This window comes from Ciona intestinalis, chromosome 8 (genome assembly GCF_000224145.3).
Source record: "Ciona intestinalis chromosome 8, KH, whole genome shotgun sequence".
Lineage (NCBI taxonomy): Eukaryota > Metazoa > Chordata > Ascidiacea > Phlebobranchia > Cionidae > Ciona > Ciona intestinalis.
In genome coordinates, this window is record NC_020173.2 from 4065433 (window position 1) to 4092911 (window position 27479).

At 35.0% G+C, this 27479-nt stretch overlaps 4 protein-coding genes and 1 long non-coding RNA gene across 9 annotated transcripts in view; 2 read left to right on the top strand and 3 right to left on the bottom strand.

Moving 5' to 3' along the window:
* Nucleotides 1–10: 10 nt before the first annotated feature.
* Nucleotides 11–8500, bottom strand: LOC100180905 (C2 domain-containing protein 5). Of its 2 annotated transcripts, none has more exons than XM_018812785.2 (19): nt 8389–8500; nt 8208–8294; nt 7651–7822; nt 7231–7326; nt 6482–6666; nt 6027–6166; nt 5692–5761; nt 5534–5623; nt 5137–5245; nt 4471–4585; nt 4242–4309; nt 3671–3881; nt 3110–3221; nt 2675–2795; nt 2165–2277; nt 1862–1948; nt 1501–1626; nt 1051–1239; nt 11–880 (listed from the first exon to the last, which is right to left on the bottom strand). In XM_018812785.2, the coding sequence occupies exons 1-19, from the start codon at nt 8476–8478 to the stop codon at nt 158–160; spliced, it is 2904 nt and encodes a 967-aa protein (XP_018668330.1). In that variant the 5' UTR covers nt 8479–8500; the 3' UTR covers nt 11–157. The 2 variants fall into 2 exon arrangements, with proteins under 2 accessions (XP_018668330.1, XP_002122753.1); XM_002122717.4 differs by having other exon boundaries at nt 1862–1951.
* Nucleotides 8500–9360, bottom strand: LOC100177033 (protein N-terminal glutamine amidohydrolase). Its single transcript, XM_002122564.5, has one exon. It carries the CDS (start codon nt 9238–9240, stop codon nt 8650–8652), a length of 591 nt encoding a protein of 196 aa, XP_002122600.1. The 5' UTR covers nt 9241–9360; the 3' UTR covers nt 8500–8649.
* A 1718-nt stretch (nt 9361–11078) lies between these two features.
* LOC100183270 lies at nt 11079–11671 on the top strand. Its single transcript, XR_717345.3, has 3 exons — nt 11079–11198; nt 11255–11393; nt 11557–11671. It is a non-coding gene; the product is annotated as an uncharacterized LOC100183270 (long non-coding RNA).
* Nucleotides 11672–12941: 1270 nt separating this feature from the next.
* On the top strand, nt 12942–26074 carry LOC100185630. 2 transcript variants are annotated; one of them, XM_026835558.1, is made up of 17 exons: nt 12942–13064; nt 16858–17073; nt 18547–18684; nt 19014–19183; nt 19260–19861; nt 19895–20416; nt 20496–20665; nt 21055–21317; nt 21544–21705; nt 22634–22818; nt 23104–23266; nt 23481–23620; nt 24075–24206; nt 24387–24525; nt 24732–24909; nt 25131–25241; nt 25584–26074. In XM_026835558.1, exons 2-17 carry the CDS (start codon nt 16967–16969, stop codon nt 25720–25722), a joined length of 3321 nt encoding a protein of 1106 aa, XP_026691359.1. In that variant the 5' UTR covers nt 12942–13064; nt 16858–16966; the 3' UTR covers nt 25723–26074. The 2 variants fall into 2 exon arrangements, with proteins under 2 accessions (XP_026691359.1, XP_009859345.2); XM_009861043.3 differs by having other exon boundaries at nt 19260–20416.
* A 799-nt stretch (nt 26075–26873) lies between these two features.
* The window catches only part of LOC104265909, an 8073-nt gene continuing 7467 nt past the window's right edge, over nt 26874–27479 (bottom strand). For all 3 annotated transcript variants that reach the window (XM_026835562.1, XM_018812788.2, XM_026835560.1), the window contains one exon: nt 26874–26918. The gene's annotated coding sequence lies outside the window, so the exon portion shown is untranslated. The remainder of the gene's footprint in view (nt 26919–27479) is intronic.

Sequence of the window (27479 nt, forward strand, 5' to 3'; positions counted from 1 at the left end):
AAAAATCAAATAAAGTTCATTTTTTATGAATTTGACAATAAACGTGTAGGTAAAATATAGATTTACGGATGAGAATGGACGCAATCGGACTAAAACGGTTTAGGTCGGTGCACAAAAATAATTTAAATTGATTAACGTATGCAGAGTAAACTAAACATCAATTAGCAAGAACAACATCTCCGCAAACATGAAACAAACATTGCGCTTCGTTTTTCGCTAAACTTTCTTCCAGGACGCAATACGACGACTTGTACGACGTGAGAGCGTTGCCTCCTAACGCCACCACGTGGGCACGAACCATGGATTGAGTTTCCGCCAGAGCGCGCGTAACAAACCAGCAACTACCTGTGCTGGTCGGAGGCTCCGCAATCGTTATTTCTTCGTCCGAGCCACGTACAGCAGTTGTTTCACGGATAATAAACATATTAAGAATACCAATATGGCGTTTAACTTTCCGACCAGGTACATGAGCAGAAGCTACTATTTCAATTGTTACTTTTGTGGAGTCTTGTAATCCAATATCCCTACTTGCAAAACTAGATCCACTCTCACTATGGTAACGTGACCGCCCGCTGCTACCGGAATCAAAACGAAACCGGTTTCCGAAACCGCCGCTACGTTTTCCTTTCCGCAGAACTGGAGATCCTGACCTAACAGAAGCCACAGATGGCGTCTCGGAAGAAGTACGTTTCATCTCGACCAAACTTAAGCGGTTATCTACAGAAGAGCTCCCGGCAGAATGGAATCGTGTTCGTACAGATTCACGCAGCGGTGCCATGCAAGTTTGGGTAGTTTGTAAAGCGGAGTCTTGAGAAACGTTCAAAAATTGGTTTGATTTTTTATCAGTAGATGGAACAACTGCTGACCCTGTAATCCACACCTGAATAATGGAATGACAATGTTTTAAAAATTGTTAAAGTTAAAATTGCCCCCTTATGTGTTTTACTGGGACTTCATTTTCAGTTAAATAATGCCTATGACCAGTTTCGTTCATCAAATAGATTTTACTACAATGCTTTCCGTTTTTAACAAAGAATATTAAAATTTTACCTGCAATTCATCATCATCTGGTAACACCAACTGAAATCTGAGTGAATTGAGATAACAGATTGGAGATTTCATTCTTAACTTAAACCACAACCCACGTAATGCATTATCACAAGCAACCCGTAACCCCATGTTCAATGAAACGTCATCAACTTCATCTTGGTATCGAACTCGCCATAAAACTTGAAATGTCTAAAAAATATCCTCTTTCCACTATGTTTTAAAAATTGATTAATTAGAATTCAAATTACTTTGATAACAGAAGCAAAGAGTTTAAGTGGGGATTGATGGGCTGTCTAAATTGTCAGCAATACAGAAAAAAAACAATCACCCACAAATTACATAAGTGGTAACTCGTAAGCTGCCACGAGGTATATGGAACAGAACATCTGTGTTATAAGACTAGGCGAGGATAAAGCAAGTTACATTCATTTATAAATAAGATTAAATAACCTGCATCAGTTCAACATTCGCATCTAATCCTGGACATTTTTCAAGATTGCTCATAAAGCAAAGAGCTGGAGGAAGATGGTCTTCCATCAGAGACATCATTTCTCTCTCATCATCTGAGTCTTCTAACTGTTATAAGACATTTTGAAGAAATAAACAACTTTTCGTTCTATTTTCCCGCTCCATTCGGTAGTAAACAAAGAACATTCAAAGAATTATAAAACCGTATCCTCATGACTTCTATATGCCGTTGTTAATTGTTTAAAACATGATTAGGATATTTGAATATTATGTGCTAAAAGTGCCACATCTTACTCTACAGTACCATAAACTGTTTATTTTATTTTACCACGCAGGTACTTACAACAACAGCTAACAGATTCTTGTCACCAATAGAAAGGTCTAATTCATCTGTTGAATTTTTTGATGAAGTTTCATTCAACGTTTCAAACTGCTAAAGTGAATTGTAAAGATTTGAAAATACCACATATAGATTTTAAAAAAAATAAATTCCGTAATCTATGATACCTACCTTGATATATCTTTACTCAAAATTATTTTATGACTTTTTTTCAAAAATTTAAATGTTTACTGCTGTTAAGAAAACAAATATAAACATTTATTTAAAATTTCCGTCTTTTGCAACACACGAAATAATAAAAACAACCTGCATGTCATTTAAATCAAATGTACTTTGACATTTCTTTGTATACTGAAGACATACACTGTTTATTTGGTTGCTGGAGGAAGACATCTGTTTAGGCTGTGCACCTATTGAACCTAAAATGAATTTAATTAATTATTCTTTAATAAAAAAGTATTTACTACTTCATGTTTTTAACTTTCCTGTAATTTTTTCGTCCCATTTAGTAGTAAAAAAGAAACATTCAAAGAATTATAAAACCGTACCCTCATGACTACCATAGACTGTTGGTTATTGTTCAAAACACGATTTCAGGATGTTATGCGCTAAAGGTGTCCTGTCTTTCCCCACCCTAATATCTATGAATGAATGAATGTAACTTACTTTATCCTCGCGTGGCCGGAAAACGACAGTCGTTATCACACGGGTTTAACACCTCGTGCCAGCTTACGAGTTACCATGTATGTTACTTTGTGGGTAATTATTTTTTTTTTCAGATTTGTTTTCAAATAGTTTGATCACATATTATCTTACATTGTTCAGGTGCTGGTAGAGCATTGAGATAAACTGCTGTTCCTGAAGCTACACCAATAATCAAGTTTTCTCCCAGAGTTATTTTGGTTTTCAAACCAAATATTGCATTCATTCCAATTAGCTGCAAAAAATAAAAATGCTAAAAAATATTTATTTTTTTTTTTAATTTCTGTCTTTAGGCAATATGCATAACAGTTCTTGCTACGACTACTGGTTACTAATGGGTAACCAAAATTGGAGGTCAGACGGAAAAAAATTCAATTACACTTAAAGTTACATAAATAGTAATTCATGGGCAGTCATAAAGTGTATAAAGTCACCACATATGGTGTGCAATATAACACCCACTTTAAAACCATTGCAAGACATGTACAGATAAATAAGTGATATTAGAATAGTTATAAACATATTCACATTCCATGGCCATGCATTTACCTTCAACTTGTTAAGCAATTGTTTATGAAGTTCGTATTCAATAAACGGAAGAATTTCACTCACTAACGATGCGTTTGATTCGCCCTGCCCTTTCTTTTTGCTTCGACAAAATCTATAAATATATTAATTGTTAAGTAAATATATTTCAACAGTGATGCATCTCAACAACATATGTTAAACTGAGGAAAACATAATATAAACAAGGGATGCGGCAAAGTAGTTAGCGCAACCACCTCTAACCCAGAGGTAATGGGTTCAAGGCTCGTCGCTACTATTATGGGCGTATGTGTCCTTGGGCAAGACACTTAATGACAATTGGTTCAACCCAGTGGTCACTAATAAGTTTTTTAAATTGTTAGCCATACATAAAAAATGCAAAAAATAATCACCGACAAAGTAACATACATGGTAACTTATGGGCTGGCGCGAGGTAAAGTAACATACTTAAAACTCTTAAGCAGGCACGAGATGTATGAAACAGAACACCTGTGTTATAACGATAGTCAGTTTCAGGGCACGTGATGTTAAAACAAGTTACATTCATACATTCATTCAGAATACCTGGCTTGTATAAACGTTCCTTTCCCTCGTACACTGACATGCGAAGGTAGATCAATAGTAGCAAATATGACATCATAAACATCAACATTTGGATCACAAGGCGAGGGCAAGAACGACATCGGACAAACTTGTTCACTCATGTGTGTTGAGGCAATAAAGAGGTGAAGACCACTGTTATGTGTATTTATATTGTCCTCACCGTGAAACATATCTGTTTAATGGATAAAAGAAACAAATAAAAGCTGGTTTATAATTATAACTAGGTTTAGCATGAATGGACTAATGCCATTTATTATCCTAAAAAGATAGGGCATCGAGTTATAACACTAATGTCCTGTTTAACACCTTCAAAAAGTTAAGTGTAATGCCAAAAAAAGAAAACGCCCACAGCGGTGGCAGCATCGAGGTTCAAACCTAGTATCCTCCAGCTACAGTGCAAAGTTTTACCCAGTGTGTTATGTTATAGAGAAACAATTGTCTGTTTGGGTATTTTTTTCTTTTAATTCCAAGTAATTGAAATATTTTTTTCTATTTTAAAGTGAGTTTTAAATGTATAAAAGAACTTAATGACCTTGGTTTTTGAAGTTTAAATCAACAACTGCAGCCGTTCCTTGAGCAGACAGTATTATCATTTCATCACTGTTGAAAATAGGAAAATTTATATTAAGGGTAAAATATAATATTCACGGCGTTGTTTTTTTTTAAACATTGTGCAATTATTTCTAAAAAAATGTTGCTTTTTTCTTGAATATAAATACGACCAAATAAATCTCAATTAACATATGCTATTTATTAGTTACCAAATTGAAGCATATTCAGAATAGCCGAGAACAGCATTGCAACCAAGTGCGTTACAATGTCCATGTATCTCCTGTCTTAACTCACTCCACCAAGAATCTCTGGTCTCAGCGTCATCTGTTTATAACAAGTAAATCATAATGAATGTTCTTCATTTGAATAAATAGATGAAATTTTATATATCGTTGTATGGCTGAACAATGGCTTTTAGTATTATATTCGTATTTGTGCCTGCACACGAGCTACAACATAACTTTTCAAGTGATCTTTTTGGAAACTTATTATTTTTAATGTATAGCTGTCAATTTAGACAACACATAAAAGACCACTGGGTTGAAGCAATTGCTGTTAAGTGTTCTATCCAAACAACAGAAGTCTGCAGCATTAAGCCTCAACCTAGGTCCTCTGGTATATAGGCAAGGAAAGTCAACAGATCTGTGATTTATGCACCGTTGACTTATCCAAAGCCGTGTATGAAACAGACACGTCTGTTTTAAGGCCATGACCAAAAAAACTGTTACCCACAAAGGTAGCTATGTTGTAACTTGTAAGTTGGCACAAGGTGTATGAAACAAAACACCTGTGTTATAACGACTGTCGTTTTCTGACCACCGGAGGTTAAAGTAAGTTTATCCCATAGTAATATTTAGTACAGATAAAATACACACCTTGGTTGTGAATTTTTTCAAGAAGTTTAACAGATCTTGCCGATACAATAAAAGATAACCGAGATATAAAATTCTCTGGATACGACAATAACGTGTAGAAGGGGTGTTCCTGCAATAATTGGAAACAATAGATTATATCTCATATCAGTTTACATGCAAAAAGAACATTATTTAAAACAACAAGAATAAAACACACTTTTATTTAAAAAAATACCTAAACAAGTTAAAACTTCATTGGCTTTTAAACAAAAATGTACATATATAATAAATACAACAAGAGGGATATCATATTAAAAAAGGAATATCTTATTTAGTACGTAATTACCACAAAAATATGATATCCTTTTTCTCGATTATTATTTTAAAATAACAATAATAGGCCACACTACCAACTAACCAGCGATTGTCCATCTGTTGGATTCAAATTCTTAGAAGAGAGATGGATATTTTGCTTTGGTACGTTAACATTTTCTGATGGAATTGACAACTGCATATATAAGTGAAAAATTAAAATGTCATGTAATTTAGTTTAGTTTAGTTTACTGAGTATTTTACCTTTGCTGTTTGTAAATGAGATGTGGAATCATATACTGGGTGTTTGGAAAAGTCCTTGAATTTTGGTGATCTATAAATAATGATTCAGAATTTTTGGGTATAGTTTCAGCAACCAAAATAAAGCAATGGTTAAAATGTTGATAACACGCAGATCAACCAAATGATAAAATGAGATCACCAAAAACTAAAAAGTCAGCTTATTATTGACAGTGTACAAGACATTATGGGACGAATTCACTTTATATAACAAAGTCAAACTATACAAAAACAAAATACAATAGGCAAAATATGAAAAACTACAAAAATAAACAAAAAAGTGCAAAAAAACAACATACGCGACAGTGAATTTATCTTTTTTATTCCATTCTTCAATAGAAACAGCTGTGCCAATACCACGCACCACTATACCAGAATCTCCTTCAATATCGAATGCTTGTTGGTATCCTATCACTGCATTACCCCCTGTGTTTTCAACCTGAACGTTGATTTAAACATAAATTGAAAACTTAACTTTTTTTCGTTATTGAAACAAAGTTTCCATAAAAATAAGTGGTAACTGGTAGCCATTAGTGACCTCTCGGTTGGAGCAATTGAGGTTAAGTGTCTTGCCCAAGGACACATACACCAACAATGATAGCAGTGACCAGCCTTGAATCTATTACCTTTAGGTTAGAGGCAGGCGTGCTAACTACTTTGCCATGGCGCCGGATACAACAGCATCCAAAGATCATTCAGAAAACATTGATACCACTATTCTATGCTGCTATATAATATGCAACCCCATCCCTACCTTGCTCCCAATCCTCCTCTGCAACTCTCCTGACATCTTTGAGAAGAGTCGTTGTCTTGCTTCATTGGATGCACGCGGAGTCCTTAGTTTATCGATCCATTTATACTCCGGATCTTCATTGACGAGGAGTTCCTCAACAAAACCATGGATGGCAGTAATTATAAAACAATCTGGTATGCTAGTGCCTGGTGTGTGTACAAAAATATTCCAATAAGAAGATAGTATTGAGATTCTGATTATTTGGGTTGTTTAACCCCTTAGGGAGAAATAATGCAAACATGCATTAGGAAACAGGTGTTCACAAAAACGATTGTAAGTTCACTTATAGTTGGTAGAAGCTTTTACAGTTGATTTTATTTGAAAAGGGAACGAACTGTATACCAATAAAAGATAATGAATGAAAAAATATCATAGGCTGTTACGAGGTGTATGAAACAGAACACCATGTTTTCCGACCACGTGAAGGGAAAGTAAGTAAGTTAAATTACAAAACATTGATTACACTCAAATCATATTCATTACATCTTGTCTACTTTTAAGAAATACTACACTGAAGCATTTTTCTGTTTGACTGTATTATCATATAAAAATATCCAAAGGTTATGTGGCAATAAACCAAATTAGATCTAAACCCCGGTTTCCATGGCTTGTTTTGTTGTAGGATCTCACACATATAGAACAGAACTACATAAAAAAACACAGAATAAATTTACTCAATGAATAGTTTATAGCAGCTACATATTATATACCGCATATAAACTTAAGTCCACATGAAGATTGCTTGAATTGATTGTAATCAGCAAATAATTCAAGTTTCACTTTCAGTTGTATTTCACCACGAATACCTAGGTAATTAAAAAAAAAAATGTAATAAAAATAATTAGCACATAATATCTAAATATCCTGATCTTGTTTTTAACAATTAACAGCGGTTTATGGAACTCGTGAGGGCAAGTTTTTATAATCCTTTAAATTTTCTTTGTTTACTACCAAATTGGACCATAAAATTGAATGAAAAGATGCCCTATCTTCTTTCATCCTACTAAAAGTGTCCCATCTTCCCTCAACCTACTCAAGGTGTCCCATCTTCCCTCAACCTACCCAAGGTGTCCCATCTTCCTCCAACCCACTATATTCCCCAAGGATAAATCATTCACACAAAAACCTACCATGCATGGTATCATATATAGGGAACCATCCACATAACGAGTGTGATGATTGTGGATCAAGTAATGGATCGATGTCAAGATAAACTTTCCCAATAACATCATGTGTGCTGTATGTATCGTGGTCTAACACACGGATTTGAAGAGGTTCATCTTGCAGATGTTCATCATCTACCTGGAAAATAAATGAACAAAACTTGCTTTATCCTTGCGTGTACCAATTTTACACAAAGTACTCCATATAATAAACTGTTAACCATAGAAGGTTGCAGGAATTTTTCGAAAATTAAAATCGTGATGGAAGTACTGGTATAGTTATGTAAGGTAGTTTGCTTTTTTTTCGCATGGCGGAAAAACGGTGACCGGTATAGCACAAATGTTCTGTTTCATACGACTTACACTATATATAACTTTGTGGTGTTTGTTGTTCAGTATGCCTAAAATTAAACACAAACGATCAGTGTCCACTGGGTTGGAGCCATTGCCCCTAAAGTATCTTGTCTAAAGCCACATAAGCTTACACTGGTAGGTGGTAGGAATATATAAATGAAATCCATTACCTCAAATTTAAACCACTCGGAGTTCCAAACTGGATTCAAAGATTTTCCAAAAACTTCGGTTTTATAAGTGATGGAACCAAATTTCACCTACAAATAATATTCACATTAAAAATAAAATATATATCTACAAAATCTACACATTCTACATTTATTTAAAACAAACTAGATTTCAAACCATTACCTCCACAAATGCATCAGTAAGTTCAGATGCTCTGTCCATGACGGGCAGATGCCTTCCACATAACACACGCACTTTAAGCCTACCTGGCATATCTAGCCTAGCTACAACAACCTACAAATCATACATTTAATAAAAAAAAACAGTCAAAATCTAATACAAATAAAAAGAAAACCAACTTTACATTAAATGATACTTTTTTACTTATAAGCAGTATTTTATTACTTCTAGTAATTATTTTATTAACACGACAGATTTGTTAAGTTAAACTATTTTCATAAATTCACTGAGTGAATAAATAGCTCCAAATTTATTTGTCTCAAAATCCATAGAGATAAAGTCATCAAGATTCATGCTAGAAGATTCTGTTGAGATTGGAGGATAATCTGGAGGATCGGAACTCCATTTATTGTCTTCCAGCATCATATGGGAACGATCTGAAGCAAAGTTTTTCAAGTATTCATCTGCAGGTATCACCTTGAAGAATTGTTGATATTGAATTTTAAGCAGGATTTGTGGGCAGAATGCTTTACTGCAATATTCCAAGGCTTCTGTTGGAAATGCAAGACTGCTGTCTAAATCAAAGATCATATGTTTGCTGCAGTTTTGGTCAAGATAAAGCAATATTACATGATAATCCCATATAACGGGCAGTTCTTCTGACTTTGCAGATCTCTGCTTCCAAATTGGTATACTTCTAGTTTTGTTAGAAATAAACACAACTGATAAATGCGGTAAAACTTCTAAATTGGATTTTCTTATAGAATCACATAGTTTCCAGATATTTTCTTCACAGTAACACTTCGTATATACACAATCTTCCCTTTTTAATTGAAGTAAAATAGATTCAGCCATAAATTGAATCACACACCAAACAAAAAAATGATAAAATGGCAACGAACTTTAATCTCACGTTCTGCAAAAAAACTAACGAAAACCGAACAGAAATTAAACATTCTCCACAAGGGGAGAGTACCTCGGGGAAATAGGAACTTTAAAATAGAAATGTAATTACTTGTTTTTGAGGACGTTAGTGGTCATATAAATTCTTTTTTTCAGTTGTGTTAAGGATATGGTGCTATGAAAATGTAACAGACAAAAATCAAGTTTAACCAATTGTTCTGTGATATATATATAGTAGGGTGGGGGGGAAGATGGGACGCCTTTAGCACATAATATCCAAATATCCTAATTGTGTTTCAAACAATTAACAACGGTCTATGAGAGTCGCAAAGATATGGTTTTATAATTCTTTGAATATTTTTGTTACTTCTAAATGAGAAGAGACAATAGAATATATATGTGTCCTATCTTTCCCCAACCTACTCTCTCTGTATATAGCATTGTTGTGTAAGATGGATACCAGTATCCCATATTTTAATGTGTGTTTAACAATGACGCATATACTCTTTTAGAGTAGTTATGATCAAAATGAATAGAAAGAATATGAAACTTATCGCCTTTTTTACCAACTCGATAATCTGAAAGGTTAATTGTTTCCGAAGCGCATTTTATTTCGTTAGAAACATCTGCATACGCCCGTTTGATTTCGTGGATCCATCTTTTCTCTCAGGCCTATAGAGACGCGAAAACAGGATGTAGAGATCAATGTATCTTAGAGTCCAAACATTGATTATAAATCAGTGAACACAACAGCAGGCCAGATTTTCAACAAGTCAGACTTCTTAACAAATGCAAAATATAACATGTTGTGTATTTTGAAACCAAGTTAAATTACTCGGAGCACCGAAACCTCAAAGAGTTTCCCAACTGTGGCGCTTTTTTTACAAATATAAAATAATTCTAAACACACCTTCGGTAAATTATTGCTTAAACATAATGGACGTATAGAGTAACTTATAAATTGATAAATCAAGCTTTATCTTCGCGTGGCCGGAAAACGACAGTGGTTATCACACGGGTGTTCTTAGCTGTTTCATATACACCTCGTGCTGCCAGCCTAAACGAGTTATTACATATTTAACTCGGTCGGTAATTTTGATTGGTAATGATCTCTGTGTTTAAAAAATTGCGGTTAGGTGTTTTGTCCAGGATCACATGGCCTAACACAATGGTAGCAGCGACGAGTCTTGAACCCTTCCCCTGGGTTAAAGGCGTAAGGAAGGAGAAAAAACGGGAACGCACTGGCATCGGTAAACAATGGGGAGTAAATGAGATCAATTTGAACTTTATCTACATAAAAAATAATTCTTGCTTAACCATTTTATACATAGTATATTAGGAAAGTGTAATAAGTGCGCCAACTAGCAATCATCAAATGTGTACACAGCACATGTATATTTTTATGCGGTAAGTATAGAATACGAATGTGCTGTGTATAAGGTAGTTTTGGAAACTTAACCTAATTCAACAAAAACGTGTTTTTAGAAATTAAGCTTTCTTTTTCCAATTGTTTAAGGGTTTGTGTTCTAAATTCAATAATGTTCCTTTAAAAATGGCTGGAAACGCCTTGAGGTTTCGGTACTGCGAGTGATTTAACTTGGTTTCAAGATACACAACATGTTATATTTTAAATTTGTTTAGGAAGTCTTGTTGAAAATCTGGCCTGCTGTTGTGTTCACTGATTTATAATCAATGTTTGGACTCTAAGATACAGTGATCTCTACATCCTGTTTTCGCGTCTCTAGGCATGGGAGAAAAAATGGATCCACGAAATCAAACGGGCGTATGCAGATATTTCTCATGAAATGACACGCGCTTCGGAAACAATTAAACATATCAAAATAGCGCGTTATTATAATAAAAGGCGATGGGTTTGCCATCATCCATCATTCGTTCAGATAACACACAAGGTAAGTCAAATTAGTTTAGTACTACATGAGTGGTTGTTATCACACTTTTATTGCAGATGAACAAGGCAATTCTTCTTCTACTTCTTATCGGACTCCTCGTCCTTACCGAAACTACCCAAGCATGGTGGTATCGTCGCAGATACCGTCATACTAAAAGAACCGTTGTTATTGGCGACCAACAAACAATGGAAAAGTGTACGTATAAACATACTTTATAAAATGTTAAACAAAGCTGCATCTAAAATTTTATAACTTTCTTACTTTATGGAGTACACAGTTCTGTGTTTGAGTATATTTTAAACTATTCATATGTTTGAATATGTAACATGAAACTTATACAATTTGTGTATTATTTTAGTTGAAGAAATGCTTGAAAGCTTCCCAAGCCAAGATGAAGATCAACAATAATTCAACTGTGTAAACAAAGTAATATTCAATGCAGTGTCGGCATTTTATTAAAACACCATAAATTACTTCTGTATTTGTTTTTTTTGCGAAGTTTGGAAATCTTGGGCAAAATATTTAACGAAAATGCAATCAAAAGTTTAACGTGTTATAGACACATTTAAAATAAATTGTACGTGCCCAATAATCATTAGCTCATAAATGCTAGCAACCGGGTGAAAAATGCAACCAAAAGCGGCTAGATGTCGCTCTTAGCACAAGAAATACAGAATTATTATTTTTTAAACAGTTGAAATACTTTAAAACACCTGGTGACGTATCAGTTATATAGATCTTTGCTACATTTGGATAATTGAAAAATATTAGGTTTAAGGTGTTTTTATTTGGTTATGACAAGAGTGTATGACTATTTTTAGCAACTAAAGCCTACGACCAAAATTACTTATTCCGTATCAACCCATCATTAAACGCAACACTTTTGCATTTATAGTTAAGAAAAACCTTTAGTTGTCTCAAGAAATGACTGAAATGAATCGCCCGAAGCCAAACACGACTATTTTGATTTGATTTTATCTTGGTAAACGTAAACTGATAAACACACTGTGGGCTTGAAGTTAAAATAACTCTTGTCTTGCGGATTTGTCCGTGTGGATAAAGCTTACAAGCAATAAAACATGAACGAGAAAAGTCAAAAACATAAATGTCTCGCTTGTCTGCTATAGGTGTAGCGACCACGCTTAATTTCTTTCAAATAAATGTAAATATATTTTAACTCGTGTTTTAAAAACTGTTATTTGTCGCTATACATTCTTTTCTTTTCGTCTTTCAGGCAAATAAAAAAACAGGCAAATAAAAATTATTATTATAAGTTTTAACGTGAGAATGTAAAGCCATAACACCCCGCGTGCTTTTGAATTTGAGTTCAACCAATTATATTAGAAGTACGGACATTGGTTCAATTTTCTCACACAGAACTTTCGATTAGAGTGCCGTAGTGACGATCTCGCAATAATTTCCCAGAGAAATCTAAACGCCGCGGTTTAGAAACCTCTTATTTTCAATCTTGATAAAAATGCTTCTAGAAATGCCGGCCACTTTTCAGGCAGACCATTAGCCCCTGCTAACTAATTTCGAATCGAGGGAACGAAATGCACAAGACGTGTTCGCGGAGTACAGATCCAGCACTTAGAATAATAAAATAAATCGCCGCGTTATAAATTCTTTTTGTTTCAAAAGCGAATCAACAATTTCGTCTTGTTGCTTCCCCTGTGGTGATTTATTTCTAAAGCGATTAATTGAGAGAATGAGTGGGAAGGTGCTAGCAAGACGATAATATTGTATTTTAAAAGTAATTTTCTCCTACAGGTTGTTTGAGTCAGCCATTACTTGGTAAGACTCTAAAATATTTCGGCCATTATTTTATAGGAATCAAAAACTGAAGACAAGCATATACAAGATTATGTAAGTAAAACGTTAACGTTTAGTATTGGTGTATTACTTTTTTGCTTATGACTGTTATTACAATAATTGTTAAATAGAAAATAATAGAGAAATTTTTTTTGTTTAATTTTTTTAAATATAAGCGTGTTTTAGCAACTGTCGTTTTGTCGCTATATCCTGTCTTTTCGTTTAAAATATTTTTAAATCTTTGCTCCGGTAATTGAAGAGACAAATAAAGGTACAGTAGGGTGGGGAAGATGGGACACCTTTTGACTCTATTTTCTCATTCCATTTAATAGTAAACAAGAAACATTCAAAGATTTATAAAACTATATCCTTACGATTCTAATAGACCATTGTTAATTGTTTAAAACACGATCAGGATATTTAGATATTATGTGCTAAATGTGTCCCATCTTCTCCCACCCTACTATATTATTTTATTTTTATTAAATGTTAAAACTATTATAACGTCAGTCGGTAAGTTCTACGTAATCGCAATCGAACAACCAAAGCAGTCAAACCGGCTTTTAATCTTTAATTGTAAAAATAGCAGATGATGAGTTTTACGATTTGACAATTAATCGTTTGACGCGCTAACTGCTAAATTACAACATGCAAGATTAGGTATTTATTATCTAACTTGAAAATGTCTAATTAGTGATGACTAACGCATAGCCCATAGGGCGACACTTTATGGGTGAATCGTTAGTAAAGTATATATCATACGCGGTGTGGTCGGTTAATATCAAACGTATTTCCTATAATAGGCCGTAGGGGCAAAAATATCGCACTATATAGTACAATGGGGGAAGATGGGACTCTTAAGCACATATTGCCAAATATTTCCAAAATCAAAATAGATGACGATATTTGGTTAATACCACGAATTAGTACTATCATTCCTTTAATAATTGACACCAATTTAATAAAATATAATAAAACACACGAAGAGTTATTCACCGATCCGCACAACAAGTGAAATTTTACAAATTCGAAAACACACAGGATAAGATTTGGTACAGAATATCTTAATCGGCATAAGTTTGAAACGTTAGAGGTTTAAGTAAAAACGTGTAATATTTTTTCGCGTTTTGCCTATTTATAACATAACCAAAATTTAAAAAATATGTTTTAAATAAAAAAAACTTGCGATTAGAACTAGCAACTGTATTATAACGAAAGTTTTAGTTAATATTTTGTTAAAACTGTTTGCTTTATTTTAAAAAAATGTGAAGATATTATAATGTTGGTAGTGTTTAATATATTGTGTTATATTATATGCGTTTTTATATCTTTCCGGCAATAAACTTTTTTAGTGCAAATTAAAAACGTCCAGAACAAAATAGGGTATCTTTTCATTTGACAGTAAATGCAATCTATTATAATATTAGTGGACTCAAATGATTAAATTCGGAAATTGAAAGAGTGCGAGTTAGCGAAACTGGCGTAGTAATTATCTACCGATGGTCGACGTGCTATGCATTGTAACTGCCTGTTACGCGTCATCGGACAACGTCTGTCGCAGCGATATGACCTTTAAATGACGTATGTGAAGAATATTTCATTTGCGGTATGTCGATTACGGTTGCGGTAAATGCACAAACATAATTCGTTCGATAAACTGTTGATATATTTAGTACCTGCGTGATCACGTTTGATCTGCAATGTCGGATAATTACGTCAAAAACTGATACTGTGTAATGTAATTGCGCCCGACGCATTTGCTAGAACAAACGCTAAGCATTCGACGGAAAATTAATTCGATTGTCATGTTCTTTCATATCTATCATGATTGGCTCGTCTGAACTTGAACAATAATCAAATCGAGCCCAGCGGAGATCACAATAGCTTAGAATTCGTACTTTGTCAATTTTGCATTGTGATCATACATAGCTCATACCAACATCAAGAATATTTTAAAAATCAGAATTAACTTAAGATTGTAGATATAGTTTAGACAATACAGCGAGGGTGCGGTTATATAATTTTGTTTGTTTTTTGCTATTAAATAAGACGAAAAAAGGAATGAAAACATAGACCATTTTATCCTAACCTACTATACTAATGTATGGGTCATGAGAATATTACGAATTTGTAGCGTAAATTCGATAAAATAAGAACATGGAGAATCTTTTTTTTATTTTGAACCAAAATTATTTTGAACCTAGTATTTTGAGCCAAAATGAAATAAATCGGAATGTTGAGTATTTTTGACCAAAATAAACTTGTTTTCGAGAAGTGTTGTGCTATGTAGAAAGTGGTGGTGTAATAGTTTAAGGCTGCCATTCCACTGCGGCGACAATTGCTCGAGTGCGGGCGTAATCTCACTTACCAAATAGCTTCGAGGTAATATTAAGTTACCTTGCAACACACCGAATAAGCACCTGGTATACCACGGTTCAGGTTTAATATATTTGGTCACGAATAGTCGGGAGTTGAGTTTAAGTGACTACTGTGAAGGGACTTAAACCCGACACACCTTGTTTCGACTTTACAGATTATTATTAGCTGGCGAGTTACGGGGTGTATAGTCAAACTTATAGATGATAAACTTTGAAAACTGTCTTTACTTAGTGATAAAGATTTAACGATATGCAGTAAACCTGAATGGTCTATTATTTCAAAACCATAATAGGCACGGCGTTCCGGTAAATAACCATTAGCCATGAACTTTTTACAACCGCAACGTTTAGGGTCCCTAATTACATATCTGGTTAATGGCTAGTTTTTCTCCAAGTACCGTATACTGCTGTAACGTCAGGTTAGCCATGTGAAGTATAGGTTGCTGAATGGGTAAAAAGAAATGCGGTTACTTATACGTGGCATATTATTACGTTATGGATGAAGCTTACTTTACGTAGTTATGTTCGAGCAGAATACGTTTATGTGAGGGTAGCGTTTTTATTCATATAGGACTGTTGGGTTAGATGGGAAAATTTTAGCACATTATCTAAATATCCTAATCGTGTTTTAAACCAACATAACGTTCCACTGGAGTCGCGAGGATACGGTTTTATATTTCTTTGGATGTTTTTTTTGTTTATTACCAAATGGAACGAGAAAATGGAATGAAACAGTGTTCCATCTTTTCCCACCCGACCATATATGTTATATCTTTTTCAACTGGCGCGTAAAGTTTTCAATACAAATTACATATGCCATAAGTATTGCAAACACCGAAGAATTTCACATCAATTATATTTTTTGTGTTAATATTTTGTAGAATACGAGTCAGAACATTTCCTGGTAAAGGCAAAGCAATTTGCTCTTAAAAAGGTTTATGTCATCGGGTTTGACAATATTTACATGCAAACTTATAACTCATCCGGGACCGCTTGTATATAGGTTATATGCGATTACTATTTAATGACAAAAGCTCTTGAGTTCAGGTGAAACGCACGTTAATCAAGTTGAGGTCGCGACTCAGAACTTTATCGCATATACACAGAATTACAGCAGGTTTGGCATTGACGCAGTTAATTTCTAACTGGCAGACGTCAGAAAACTATTAAGCCGATATGATTTAAATTTAAACTAAAATTCATTTATGATAAAAATGCAGTTAGGACAGTGAATAAAGAAATTGTAATACGCTTTCAAGGTTATAAGGATTCTAAAAAAGTTTTTTTTGGCAATTTTTATTTTCTGTATTGATTTCCACGCCCAAATTAGGTTGATTTATCAGGGTAAAGGTGTATTGTACAGTAGTTAACACAAAATACATTATTTTTAAACCATTAAACTTTTTGTAGTCGATTTAAATGAACAGGATTTATTTTATAACATAATAATTTATATATTTTTCACACAGATTCAAGTCCGTCGTATTATGCTTCATACATAAGTAAAGATACAAGCGAATTGAGACACGATTTTGGCCAAGGAAAATTTTAAATAACAAAATTGTGAAGATAAAGAAAATGATTCGTTTAATCTTCACGTTCGTTTTACTTGCGTTTATTACACCGTCTTCGAAGACTTGTATAGTCCCTGAACGAGGTACACGGTTTGGAGATTTAGGAAAAAGGTATGTTTTTGTATTGAGTTGTGTAAGCTACTATGAATTATATTAGTTACTATATATATAGTGGGGTGTGGGAAGACGGGACACCTTTAGCACATAATATCCAAACATCCGGATTGTTTGTTTTTTTAAGAATTAACAACGGTCTATTGGAATCGTGAGGATATGGTTTAATAATTCTTTGAATGTTCTTTATTTTAAAATAGAATGAAAAGATGTCCCTTCCCCCCACTATAGGTATATATCCCACACCCTACTATATGTCCGTATATATGTTCCAATGGGCATGCCAGAGGAGTTACTAACTCCTTTCCCCTAAGGCAACACAAATTTACTCATTTAAAGTATACCATGGCCATATTCGGTTATTGTTAAGTATTATAGTACAAAAACTATTAAAACAACAAAAACAAAAAAAACGTTTTGAAGTAAGTTAGACCTAAATTTCCCGATCATGTTTTTGATAATTATTAACTCCTTTTTAAGTGTCGCGGTGCTACGATTTATAAATTTTTAAATATTCTTTGTTTACTGCCAAATGGGCAAGAAAATAGAATGAAAAAGTATCTCATTTTACCCCACCCTACTATATATGAGTATTAGAAAATTGATAATACGAAAACATTGTGGCTTTTCAAATTTCCGGCTGTGGTGTAGTCGGTTTAAACCGGTTCGAACAAGTAATTACATAGTTCTGGCCACAATTTTAGTAAAAGCTAACGAAACTGCCGCATTGCCATAATTACCATTTATCCATTATTATATATTGTATAAATGTATGTTGGTTGGAGATATGGGCCATTTATTTCTCACTATAACGAGTACGAGTTCCGCTAAATTTATTTTACAACTTTAATAAACTTTCGGAATGTCAGTCGTCTCAATTATTGCACTATTTATTACAATCATTTAAAGTGGAGTATTTTTTAATTAAGTAAAAAATTAGACTTTCATCTTTGAAATAAATTCTTTATCCAACAACCCGTAAGAACCTAACAGCTTGCTGTGGTTTATGTATATAAGATAAACACTTCGGGTAAGCATAACCCAGGGCAATCTTTCGAGGTTTAAAAAAGTTGATAGCCAAGTTTGTGCGTCAACAGCACAGCACAATCGTGTTCGATTTTTACTCGAACTTACTTGAAGAAAAATGCGATTTCTAATTTTCGCACATGCACCTATTTTTTTTTAAGTTTGCGTATCAAGTTACTTACTATACCGGTAAGATAGCTATAAGAAGTGTCGCTTCGGGTTTGCCACACGATATAGGCGACCCTACCACTTAATAGCAACATGATCATTCAATTGCAATAATAGGGGAATAGATACGGCTATACATGACGTGGAAAATTTTGTTGCTCCAGGCAAGGTGGCTTTGGATGATTAGGGCGTTCCATAAATGCTAGGAAAACCTCATATTTGTTGATATGTATAATGTGATAATAATGTACTGATAACGTTAACATCAATTTACAGATCAGATGTTGTACTTCGTGCTGTGGTAAATAGAACCATAGCAACGCAAGCGTCAGCTAATCGTTATGAAGCGGTATTCCACGTCACTGGCTTGTTCCCGTCCAAGTCCGGAGGTTTTCAACGTGGAGAAAGAATCACGTAAGTCACCATTGCTTCACATGCCATTGTGCATCGTAACGAACGACAATAGTGCTCTATATTCCGGTTACAGCGCGTGATCGCCATTACTTTATATGCCGTTATAACACTTCACCAAAAAATGCCGGCGCTGCTTTGCCGGCGTCAGGTTAGAGCGCTTGCCTCAGAATTAAAGACTATCGGAATCAAGCCTCGATATGTTGTCACCATTTTGGGCGTGCGTATCTTTTGATTTGAAACGATATTTGCTCAGTGTTTACTAAGTTACCTAAATTGTCACCCATACAGAAATAAGATTTCGTATAATAATTGACAATTTGTTTTGGCAGGGTCGGTCCGTTCGGTCCAGCACCACGATGCACACCCGTGGAAGTTGGTTCGCAATATATTTTATTTTTAAGAAGAAACCCAGAGGGTACCGGTTTCCGATACAGACTACGATACAATCCGATCGCTTCGTCGAGACGAACCGTGTTCTTTTTTGGACGACTCTTAGCTGGTAAGACTAATACAAACAACAACAAATGCCTAGGCAAATAAATTTGCTATTTACTAAAATCGTGTGAAATCTTTAGGAAAAATTACCGGCCGACACTTCATGGTTTCTGGTTGCCGAGAACTGGCACGACCACGAAATGGGAAAGTTCAATGTACGTATGGAAGGGAGAGATGTCGTTTTATGTGTAACCGAGGCTTTAGACTCACTGGGGGACCTGCCTACAAATCTTGCAGTAAGAGTGACATGGTGTGGACACCCCCAGGTAATCCAAGGTGTATTTCATTATCCGCTCCGGTGGAAAACACGAGAAGAGGCTGGAGACCCGCCCGCACAAGGATAAGGACAATAGTTAGAAACACAGGAGAAGAAGAGGAAGAGGAGGAAGAGGAAGAAGAAGAGGAAGAAGAAGAGGAAGAAGAAGCTCCACGACCAATTCAATTGCGAAAATCGAAGAAGAAACCACCTCCAAAAGCAGTTCGCAGGCCAATTAATCGACCAGGAAATCCACCAACGCCAAACCGTACATTGAGGGTAGGAGGTGCTCAGCCTGGGCCGCGTGATGAAACCCCAACAGTTCCAAGCGAAATCGATGTTCCTGCTGAAAATAATACAAGTGAGGTGACGACCACGCAAGAGCCATCAACAACTACTACAACTACACCAGCACCAACTACTACAACTACCACTCCAGCACCTACTACTACAACGACGACGACGACGACACCAACGCCGGCACCAACAACAACAACAGCGACTACTACCACACCAGCAACACCTGCTACAACCAGACTGCCAACTACGATTAGAAGAAGGACAACCATTCCCTGGTTCTTGACAAACCCTTCTTCCGACCCACCTGCTCACACAACCACCACGCGCAGAACTCCTTTAGTTTTAAACGCGCAATATCAAGTAGAAAACGTCGGCGAGGAATGGGTTGATTCGATGGGTATTACGAACCGCCCTGTGTTAACGGCCACCAACGAAGTTGTCGGCTGCCCGGTATATAATGGAACGATTATAATCAGTAGTAGTTGGTATGGTGGCTTTGACGGTCGTGCGTATTTCCCTGGTGTAGGCAAAACCTTTAGCGGCTGGGTAGCGCGCATTAGTTTCAATATTCCGCTAGAAAATCTGGAAACATACACAGTAAACTTACACAGCATTGCTCACAGTAGAACGGAATATTGTTTTGTCCCAAAATACTACAATGTCAATCTTTACCAAGGGCAGGTTAGTAACCGTTTACAACGTAATCTAAACGTGTTTTCGATAATTTTAAAGTCTGCTTACTAAGTTACATACTTTTTAGGACCTCACAATCAGCTTTGTCGGCCGGTACTCTGGAACCGGACAAATCATCGGCAAAGCAGAGTTGCTGGGTTTATGCAGTGGGTGGCAGATTGACGGTAAAACCGTCGGCAAGCTTTTGCCAATGGACGCAACGACTACAAACGTTTCTGAAGCGTGGACAACCGACACGTAAGCGTCTAAATCGGTTTTATATGTAATAGTTTTAAAAAACGAGTCAATGATGCAAGTTGCAAGACATAATGTTTCACCGGCACAGTAGAACAGTGGTTAGCGCGGTTGCCAACCCATTGGTTTGGGTTCAAGTCTCGTGGCAGCTACCGTTGTGAGTGTACGTGTCTTTGGGTAAGACACGTAACGGCAATCGCTCCAACCAAGTAGTCCCCAATGAGTTGTCTAAATTGACAGCTATATAGAAAAACAATAACCACAAAGCTACATACAGGGTAAATTGTAGGTGGGCACTAGATGTATGAAACAGAATATCTGAATTATATGAACTGTTGTTTTCTGCCATGCGAGAATTCAGCAAGTTACATAGCATTCATCAATTTTCGCAGAACAATTCAGATGGTTTCAGGAAACCCACCATCCAGAGAAGATAAAAGCCAAGAAGAATTATGGAACCTATTTTCTACAACAACAAGAACACCCACGTCATCAGAAGCAATAATTACAGCTTCTCCGATACAAAATGATCTGAATGAAAGCCCTGCATTGCCCCCTGTCACACAAGAGCGCCGGTGTGCATCTTACACACCTAATGGTCGTCCTGCTCCAGGAGGAGAAACAGAAGTCTCATGGGAGGCGAAATCAAATTACGGTGAGAATGAAATCTCCGACATACGTAAACATCACAATACAAAAAAAAATTTATACGTTATTTTATAATTTGTTTTTTTTGTTCACAGGTTCAAATCAAATGATATTGTTATCTTTTCTCAATAATTTTGTTTTATTTGTTTAGAAGTTTTTTTATTATATTGTTATTTTTTATCCATAATTTGATTAGAAGCTTAGAATAAATCAAACTGTTATTTTTTTTATAGAAACCTTTGATTATAATGAAGTAATTCACAAATCCATGCTCTTCTATGAGGCTCAGATGTCGGGAGAACTTCCAGATGGACATCGTATACCATGGAGAGGTGATTCAAATATAAAGGATGGATGTAGCATCGATAAAGATCTGAGTGGGGGGTGGTATAACGGTAAGTTTCTTTATTTGACCAAAGTGAATGAATAAATGAATGTAACTACTTGCTTTATTATCGTGTGGTCGAAACAACACTACCTCTGGGTTTGAGGCAAGGGCGCTAAGCATTTTGCCACGGCGCCGGACAGATTGAACGAAAGAATGAATGTAACTTACTTCATCCTTGCGTGGCCGAAAAAAGACATTTGTCTGTTATAACATGAGTTATAACAAAGTTTATGTAATTACAGCAATACAGGTCTACTTAAATAAAAAAGAACATTTTAAAGTTATTCATTTTTAAAAAATAGATAATCTAATAATAACAGGTCCATCTAATGTCTTTGCTAAAATCTTGGTATTACGCTGTAACAGTACACATATTATATGGTATTATGTGCTTAGAAGATTTATTTTACATAATCTGGCATAGCTTGCTACAATCCAATACCCAAAAGCGTCTTAACTTGTTGTTTTCACAATATATATTCGTTTACTTTTCGTCACGTTTTTGTTTGTAATCGCCTTGTATATTTATCAAGTCTAGTGACATTGGATACAGAAAGTTCTTTATTAGGAGATAAACCCATTTAATATGTATAAATGAGATTATTTTTATTACAACTTCTAGAATACATAGTTCTGCCTTTTGGTAGAATGCAATACATTTTTACAAATTCAGGCACCCATTTTATTTATTTTTGCCACATTTTTTATTTCTTTTAAACTTTTGTGTTAACGTAGTAACTGACTATTTTTGATGGCAAGCAGAACGCCCAAAATAAAAGTTAATAAAACACACATCTGTGCACTGATTATGTGCAAAAGCTTAAATTTGTCACACAAAATAAATATGCCATTCCTTTTAAAATGATACTGTATAACATATTTTACAAACAAATTATTTTTAAAAGTAGAATTTCTGATATAAATACTTACTTTAGGTGGTGGTGCAGTAAAGACAACGTCATTGATTGCATTCAGTACAACAATGCTTGCATGGGGAGCTATTGAGTATGGTGAAGCATATGAAGTAGCTGGGGAATATAGTCATGTATTACAACAAATTCGATGGGCCGCACAATATCTTATTAAGTGCCATACAGCGGAAAATGAATTGGTTGTGCAGGTATTCATACATTGAATAAACGTAACTTGCTTTATCTTGCGAAGTGTTCAGTTTCCTACACCTCATGCCTGCTTTTGATTAACCATGTATGTTACTTTGTGGTTGATTGTTTTTTTTGTATGGGCGACATTTAAACATTTAAAAAAACATTAGTGACCCACTGGGTTAGAGCAATTGTCGTAGAGGCAGGCATGCTAACCACTATGCCACAGCGCCAGAGAAAAGGCATTGCAATTTAATGTAATTAACAAACAACTCCTATTTTTATTGTGCTATTTTTCATAGGTTGGAAAATACATGTCTGCCCAGACAGATTGGAGCAGACCTGAAGACACTACACAAACAGATCGTTCAATTTATTCGATAAACGCCGACCAACCTGGTAGTGACGCAGCTTCTGATGTGGCTGCTGCTCTTGCTGCTGCAAGCATCTTTTTCAATCAAACTGGTTGGTTTTAGAAAGACCTGAAATATGCATGGAGTGTTACTATATAAGATTGAATTAAAGTTAAAATCTTACTTTTATCTTTGGGTTTATCTTTGGGTTAAAAATTTACCTGTAGTAAAAAAATAATGGCCAAATTGCCTAGTAGACCAGGTGTATAATTTAGCAATGTAATTTCAATTTAGATTCAACAACTTCATATAATTCAATGTTACAGATTCTGCATTTTCTTCCACATGTTTGACTCATGCAAGGCAATTGTTTACATTCGCACATACCAACAGAGGTGTATATAGTGCTTCTATACCTCGTGAAAATACAAGATATTTCTCATTTAGTGGCGCAGAGGATGAGTTGGTAATTACTTCTAAATTTTTATGAATTAACAATTTGGCTAACAAATTAGACAAGGCATTAGTGACCACTGGGTTGGAGGCATTAAGTGTCTTGCCCAAGGAATCATATGCCTACAATTTAAATAGAGACGAGCCTCAAGCCCATATCCTCAGTGCTAAAGACAGGTGCCTAACCATGAGATAGCACATTGAATGTACTCTACTTATTGTTGGTGATGGGACAACAACAAAAATGTTATAAAAAGGGCTTTTTATTACATACACCTTATAAGAATATGAATTAGTATGCATAAAACTTTTTAGATGATTGATTTTTTTCTGTACATCTGACATTTTGGTCAACCATAAGGGACCACTATTGTAGCAATTACAGATACCATTATGTACATTACACAAAAACACCTCCACAATGGTGGCAGCATCTTGACATAAACAATTATGTTTATCTTTCCTAGGCATGGGCTGCAATCTGGTTGTACAAAGCCACTTACGAGGACGAGTACTTAGATATGGCACAAAGCTTCCATAATGAAATAACCAATCACAGAAACATATTTTTTTGGGACGATAAAACAAAAGGAGTAGAGGTAAGAGCATTTAAAAAAATGTTGTTTTTTTTTTAATTTACAGGAATATTATTGAGCACGTAGTGGCCATATAGATCCCTTTCGTCGAACAGTTGTTCTTGTTGTTTATATTTGCATTTGATCCTAAGTCTTTAGACTGAAATAATCAGACTGTATATTCATGAACTTTATATTTGTTAGGTGTTACTTGCCAAAGCTACCAACAGTCGCCAATATAAGACACCAGTGTTTGCGTTTGCAAACTGGCTTCAAACAGGCACATACAAAATACCTGGAGGAATGGTGTGGCTTAATTACCGTGGTCCAAATATGCATTCAGGTAGTTTGTGATTTTGTATTTTTAGCAAATGTGTGCACAAATGACTTAAACCAAAATTTTTTTTTTAAATTCTGCTTGCGGATTTTTTGCTATTGTTGGCAGAAAATTTCCTGCCAGTCTTTTTCTGGTAAACAGTGCGATTTTTTCATTACGTAACTCCCAGATTTGGAAGCTATGATTTAAAGAGTTTCTAACCTGTTTTACAGCTTATGTCGCATTTCTGAGTGTCCAAGCAGCAGAACTGGCAGATACAGAAGCGGACACAAACAGATATTTAAATTTTTCAATGACGCAGATGGCTGCATTGTCAGGAAAAAACACAAATCATAGCTTTGTTGTTGGCTTGGGTTTAAATGCACCACAGAACCCCCATCACAGATCTAGGTAAAAACTAAGATAGTAAAACTTTATTCAATACGAGATTAAAAACCGCTTGGTTTAAACACAAAAAATAATATTCATAATTTTTTTAAATCTTAATTAACAAAACTACTGACAATTTAATGTTACTCACAGTTTTGTAGCATAACAATGCTTGTTTCACAGCACACCAGTTTGAAAATTCTTTTTAAAGTTAAAATGTAAGTAAACCTAATTTATTTCAGCTCCTGTGGTTCTGAACCTGCAATTTGTAATAAAAACGCTATCAGTCAAGGTTCTAGGAATGCTCACAAATTATATGGAGCCCTGGTTGGTGGACCCGACCAATTTGGAAGGTAAGGAGTACGAATGAATGAATGAATGTAACTTGCTTTATCTTGCGTGGCTGAGAAAGGACACTTGTTCTAACACGGGTGTTCTGTTTCATACATCTTATGCCAGTCTATGAGTTATCATGTATGTTACTTGATAGAGAATGATTTTTTTTTTCAAATTTTTTAATTTTTTCTCCTAATAGTTTGGACAACTCATTAGTCGTCACTGGGTTGGAGTAATTGTTATTATGTGTCTTGCCAAAGGACGCATACATACACTCGGTGTTAAAACAATTGCCCTGCCATCAAGGATAATTAAGTTACATACATTCATAAGATGTTATAAAACCATGTTTTGAACAGATATGTGGACCGGGCAAGCGACTACATTCGCAATGAAGTTGCCATTGATTTTAATGCTGGCTTACAATCATTAGCAGCAGGTTTGAAACAGCGTGAAATGACAATACAAGCGAAACGGTCTCGGAACAGTGCGCCATAGAATATAAACACAGCAGTTGTAAAGTGAACTGTACGCGGTTGGCCCAGATGGGCGTAGCTGGATCTGAGATACTTTTGTATCAATGAGAATGTAACAAATCTCCATTTTCGTCAACTATACATGAGATTTTTTGGCAGCTTTATTGCACAACAGAAATGCTTCTAATGTCATATTGACGATGCTGCTATCAATAATGTATAAATAATGCAGTGAAGATTTACATTATAAGCAACTACAAAAACTATATTACTATAAGCTTAAAAACTGTACCACAAAACGATTTTTATATTTGAACTTTGCGCGTTATTACTGTTCAATAAATGCAAGTGCTTGACTGTATTTTAAAACCAAACCCTTTGATTTAATACAGCGGTTCCCAAACTTATTTTATCGCGGGCCAATATGTGAAATCATAATTATGCATCAGGCAAGTTTCTCCTTGCTATATTGGCGGCGCGACTTGTATTGGCCAAAATTTGGTTATAACGAATACTGTTAGTAAGGTCAGGAAGTTCGACACATATGCTGGTAATAAACATGGCTTCTAGAACAGATTAAACTACGTACTTGCGGAGTAAAAGACAAAGTTTCACAGTTTTTTGTTGAATCATGCCGCGGTATAACCCTTATACCAGAGTAACAAGCGCGGCAGGTTGGCTAATGCTGTGACAGTCATAACTGTTTTTGTGACTTAACAAAGACAATGTAAATAATTACAGAAATCAATAAAAAACTTTTAGACGATTTTTTAAAGTAATATGTCCATTTGTGAACGTAGGCAATCGGTAATTTTAAAGTCCTCTGAGGGCCATTTATTTTGCTCATGCCCGCGGGCCATCTGCAGCCAGCGGTTTGGGAACCCCTGATTTAATAGTTTCCTAAGGTGATAAAACTTTAGGTTTTGGTGCATTAAGTGACTATTGCATATTCTGTATATAATATCATAGCAAATGCGGCTGTGAGCATATCTATTAATAGACAAATTGAATAAATAAGTAAGCAATTACCATATACAAAGAGTTTTGAAAACCGTAGGAAATATGAAATTTAAAAAACATGGCAATTGAACTGTACAGTGTAAGTGCATTGGAACACACATTTAAAAAGTGGAACACACATTTACAAAACTAAGTTTATATAAATGTAAAAATTTGGTTTAAATTTTGCTAAAATTTTGACAGTAAATGGTTTTTAACCTAGTAAAAATTAAAAAAAATATTTTACATGATTTAAAATGATGGGTTATAAAAGTGAAACCATTGGCACTTTGATACGATTTGAAAGTAAAGGCACAAGTAAAATTTGGTCTTCAAGACTTTTTCAACAATACATGCTTGGAACATTTGGTTGTTCATATAAGATTACCAAATAAAATAAATCTATTTTTTGCTTCCTTTATTTTCTTTGTTTTTTGATTTACTTGTCCATTTTTTGAATGATTTACTTGTCCGTGTTTTCAATTTTTCAAAAGCTGAAGATTTATTTGAAGCTAAAGAGTTATTACTGGAACATGGAGATTCATCTTTATTATATGAAGATTCACAATTTGGGGACTGTGGTGGCGTCTTAAACCTGCCACTACTTGTGTTCACTGGAGGAACTGATTTTTGGTGTTGGAAATTAGGAGGGTGCTGTACTAAATCGCTATCAGTGTGGCTTTTCTTAAGTTGACTATGAGGCTTTTTAGGAGATGAATGGTCCTCATTTTGCTGCGTCCTTATTAGGAGTAGAATTCATTGCCAAACCTGTAGAATCTC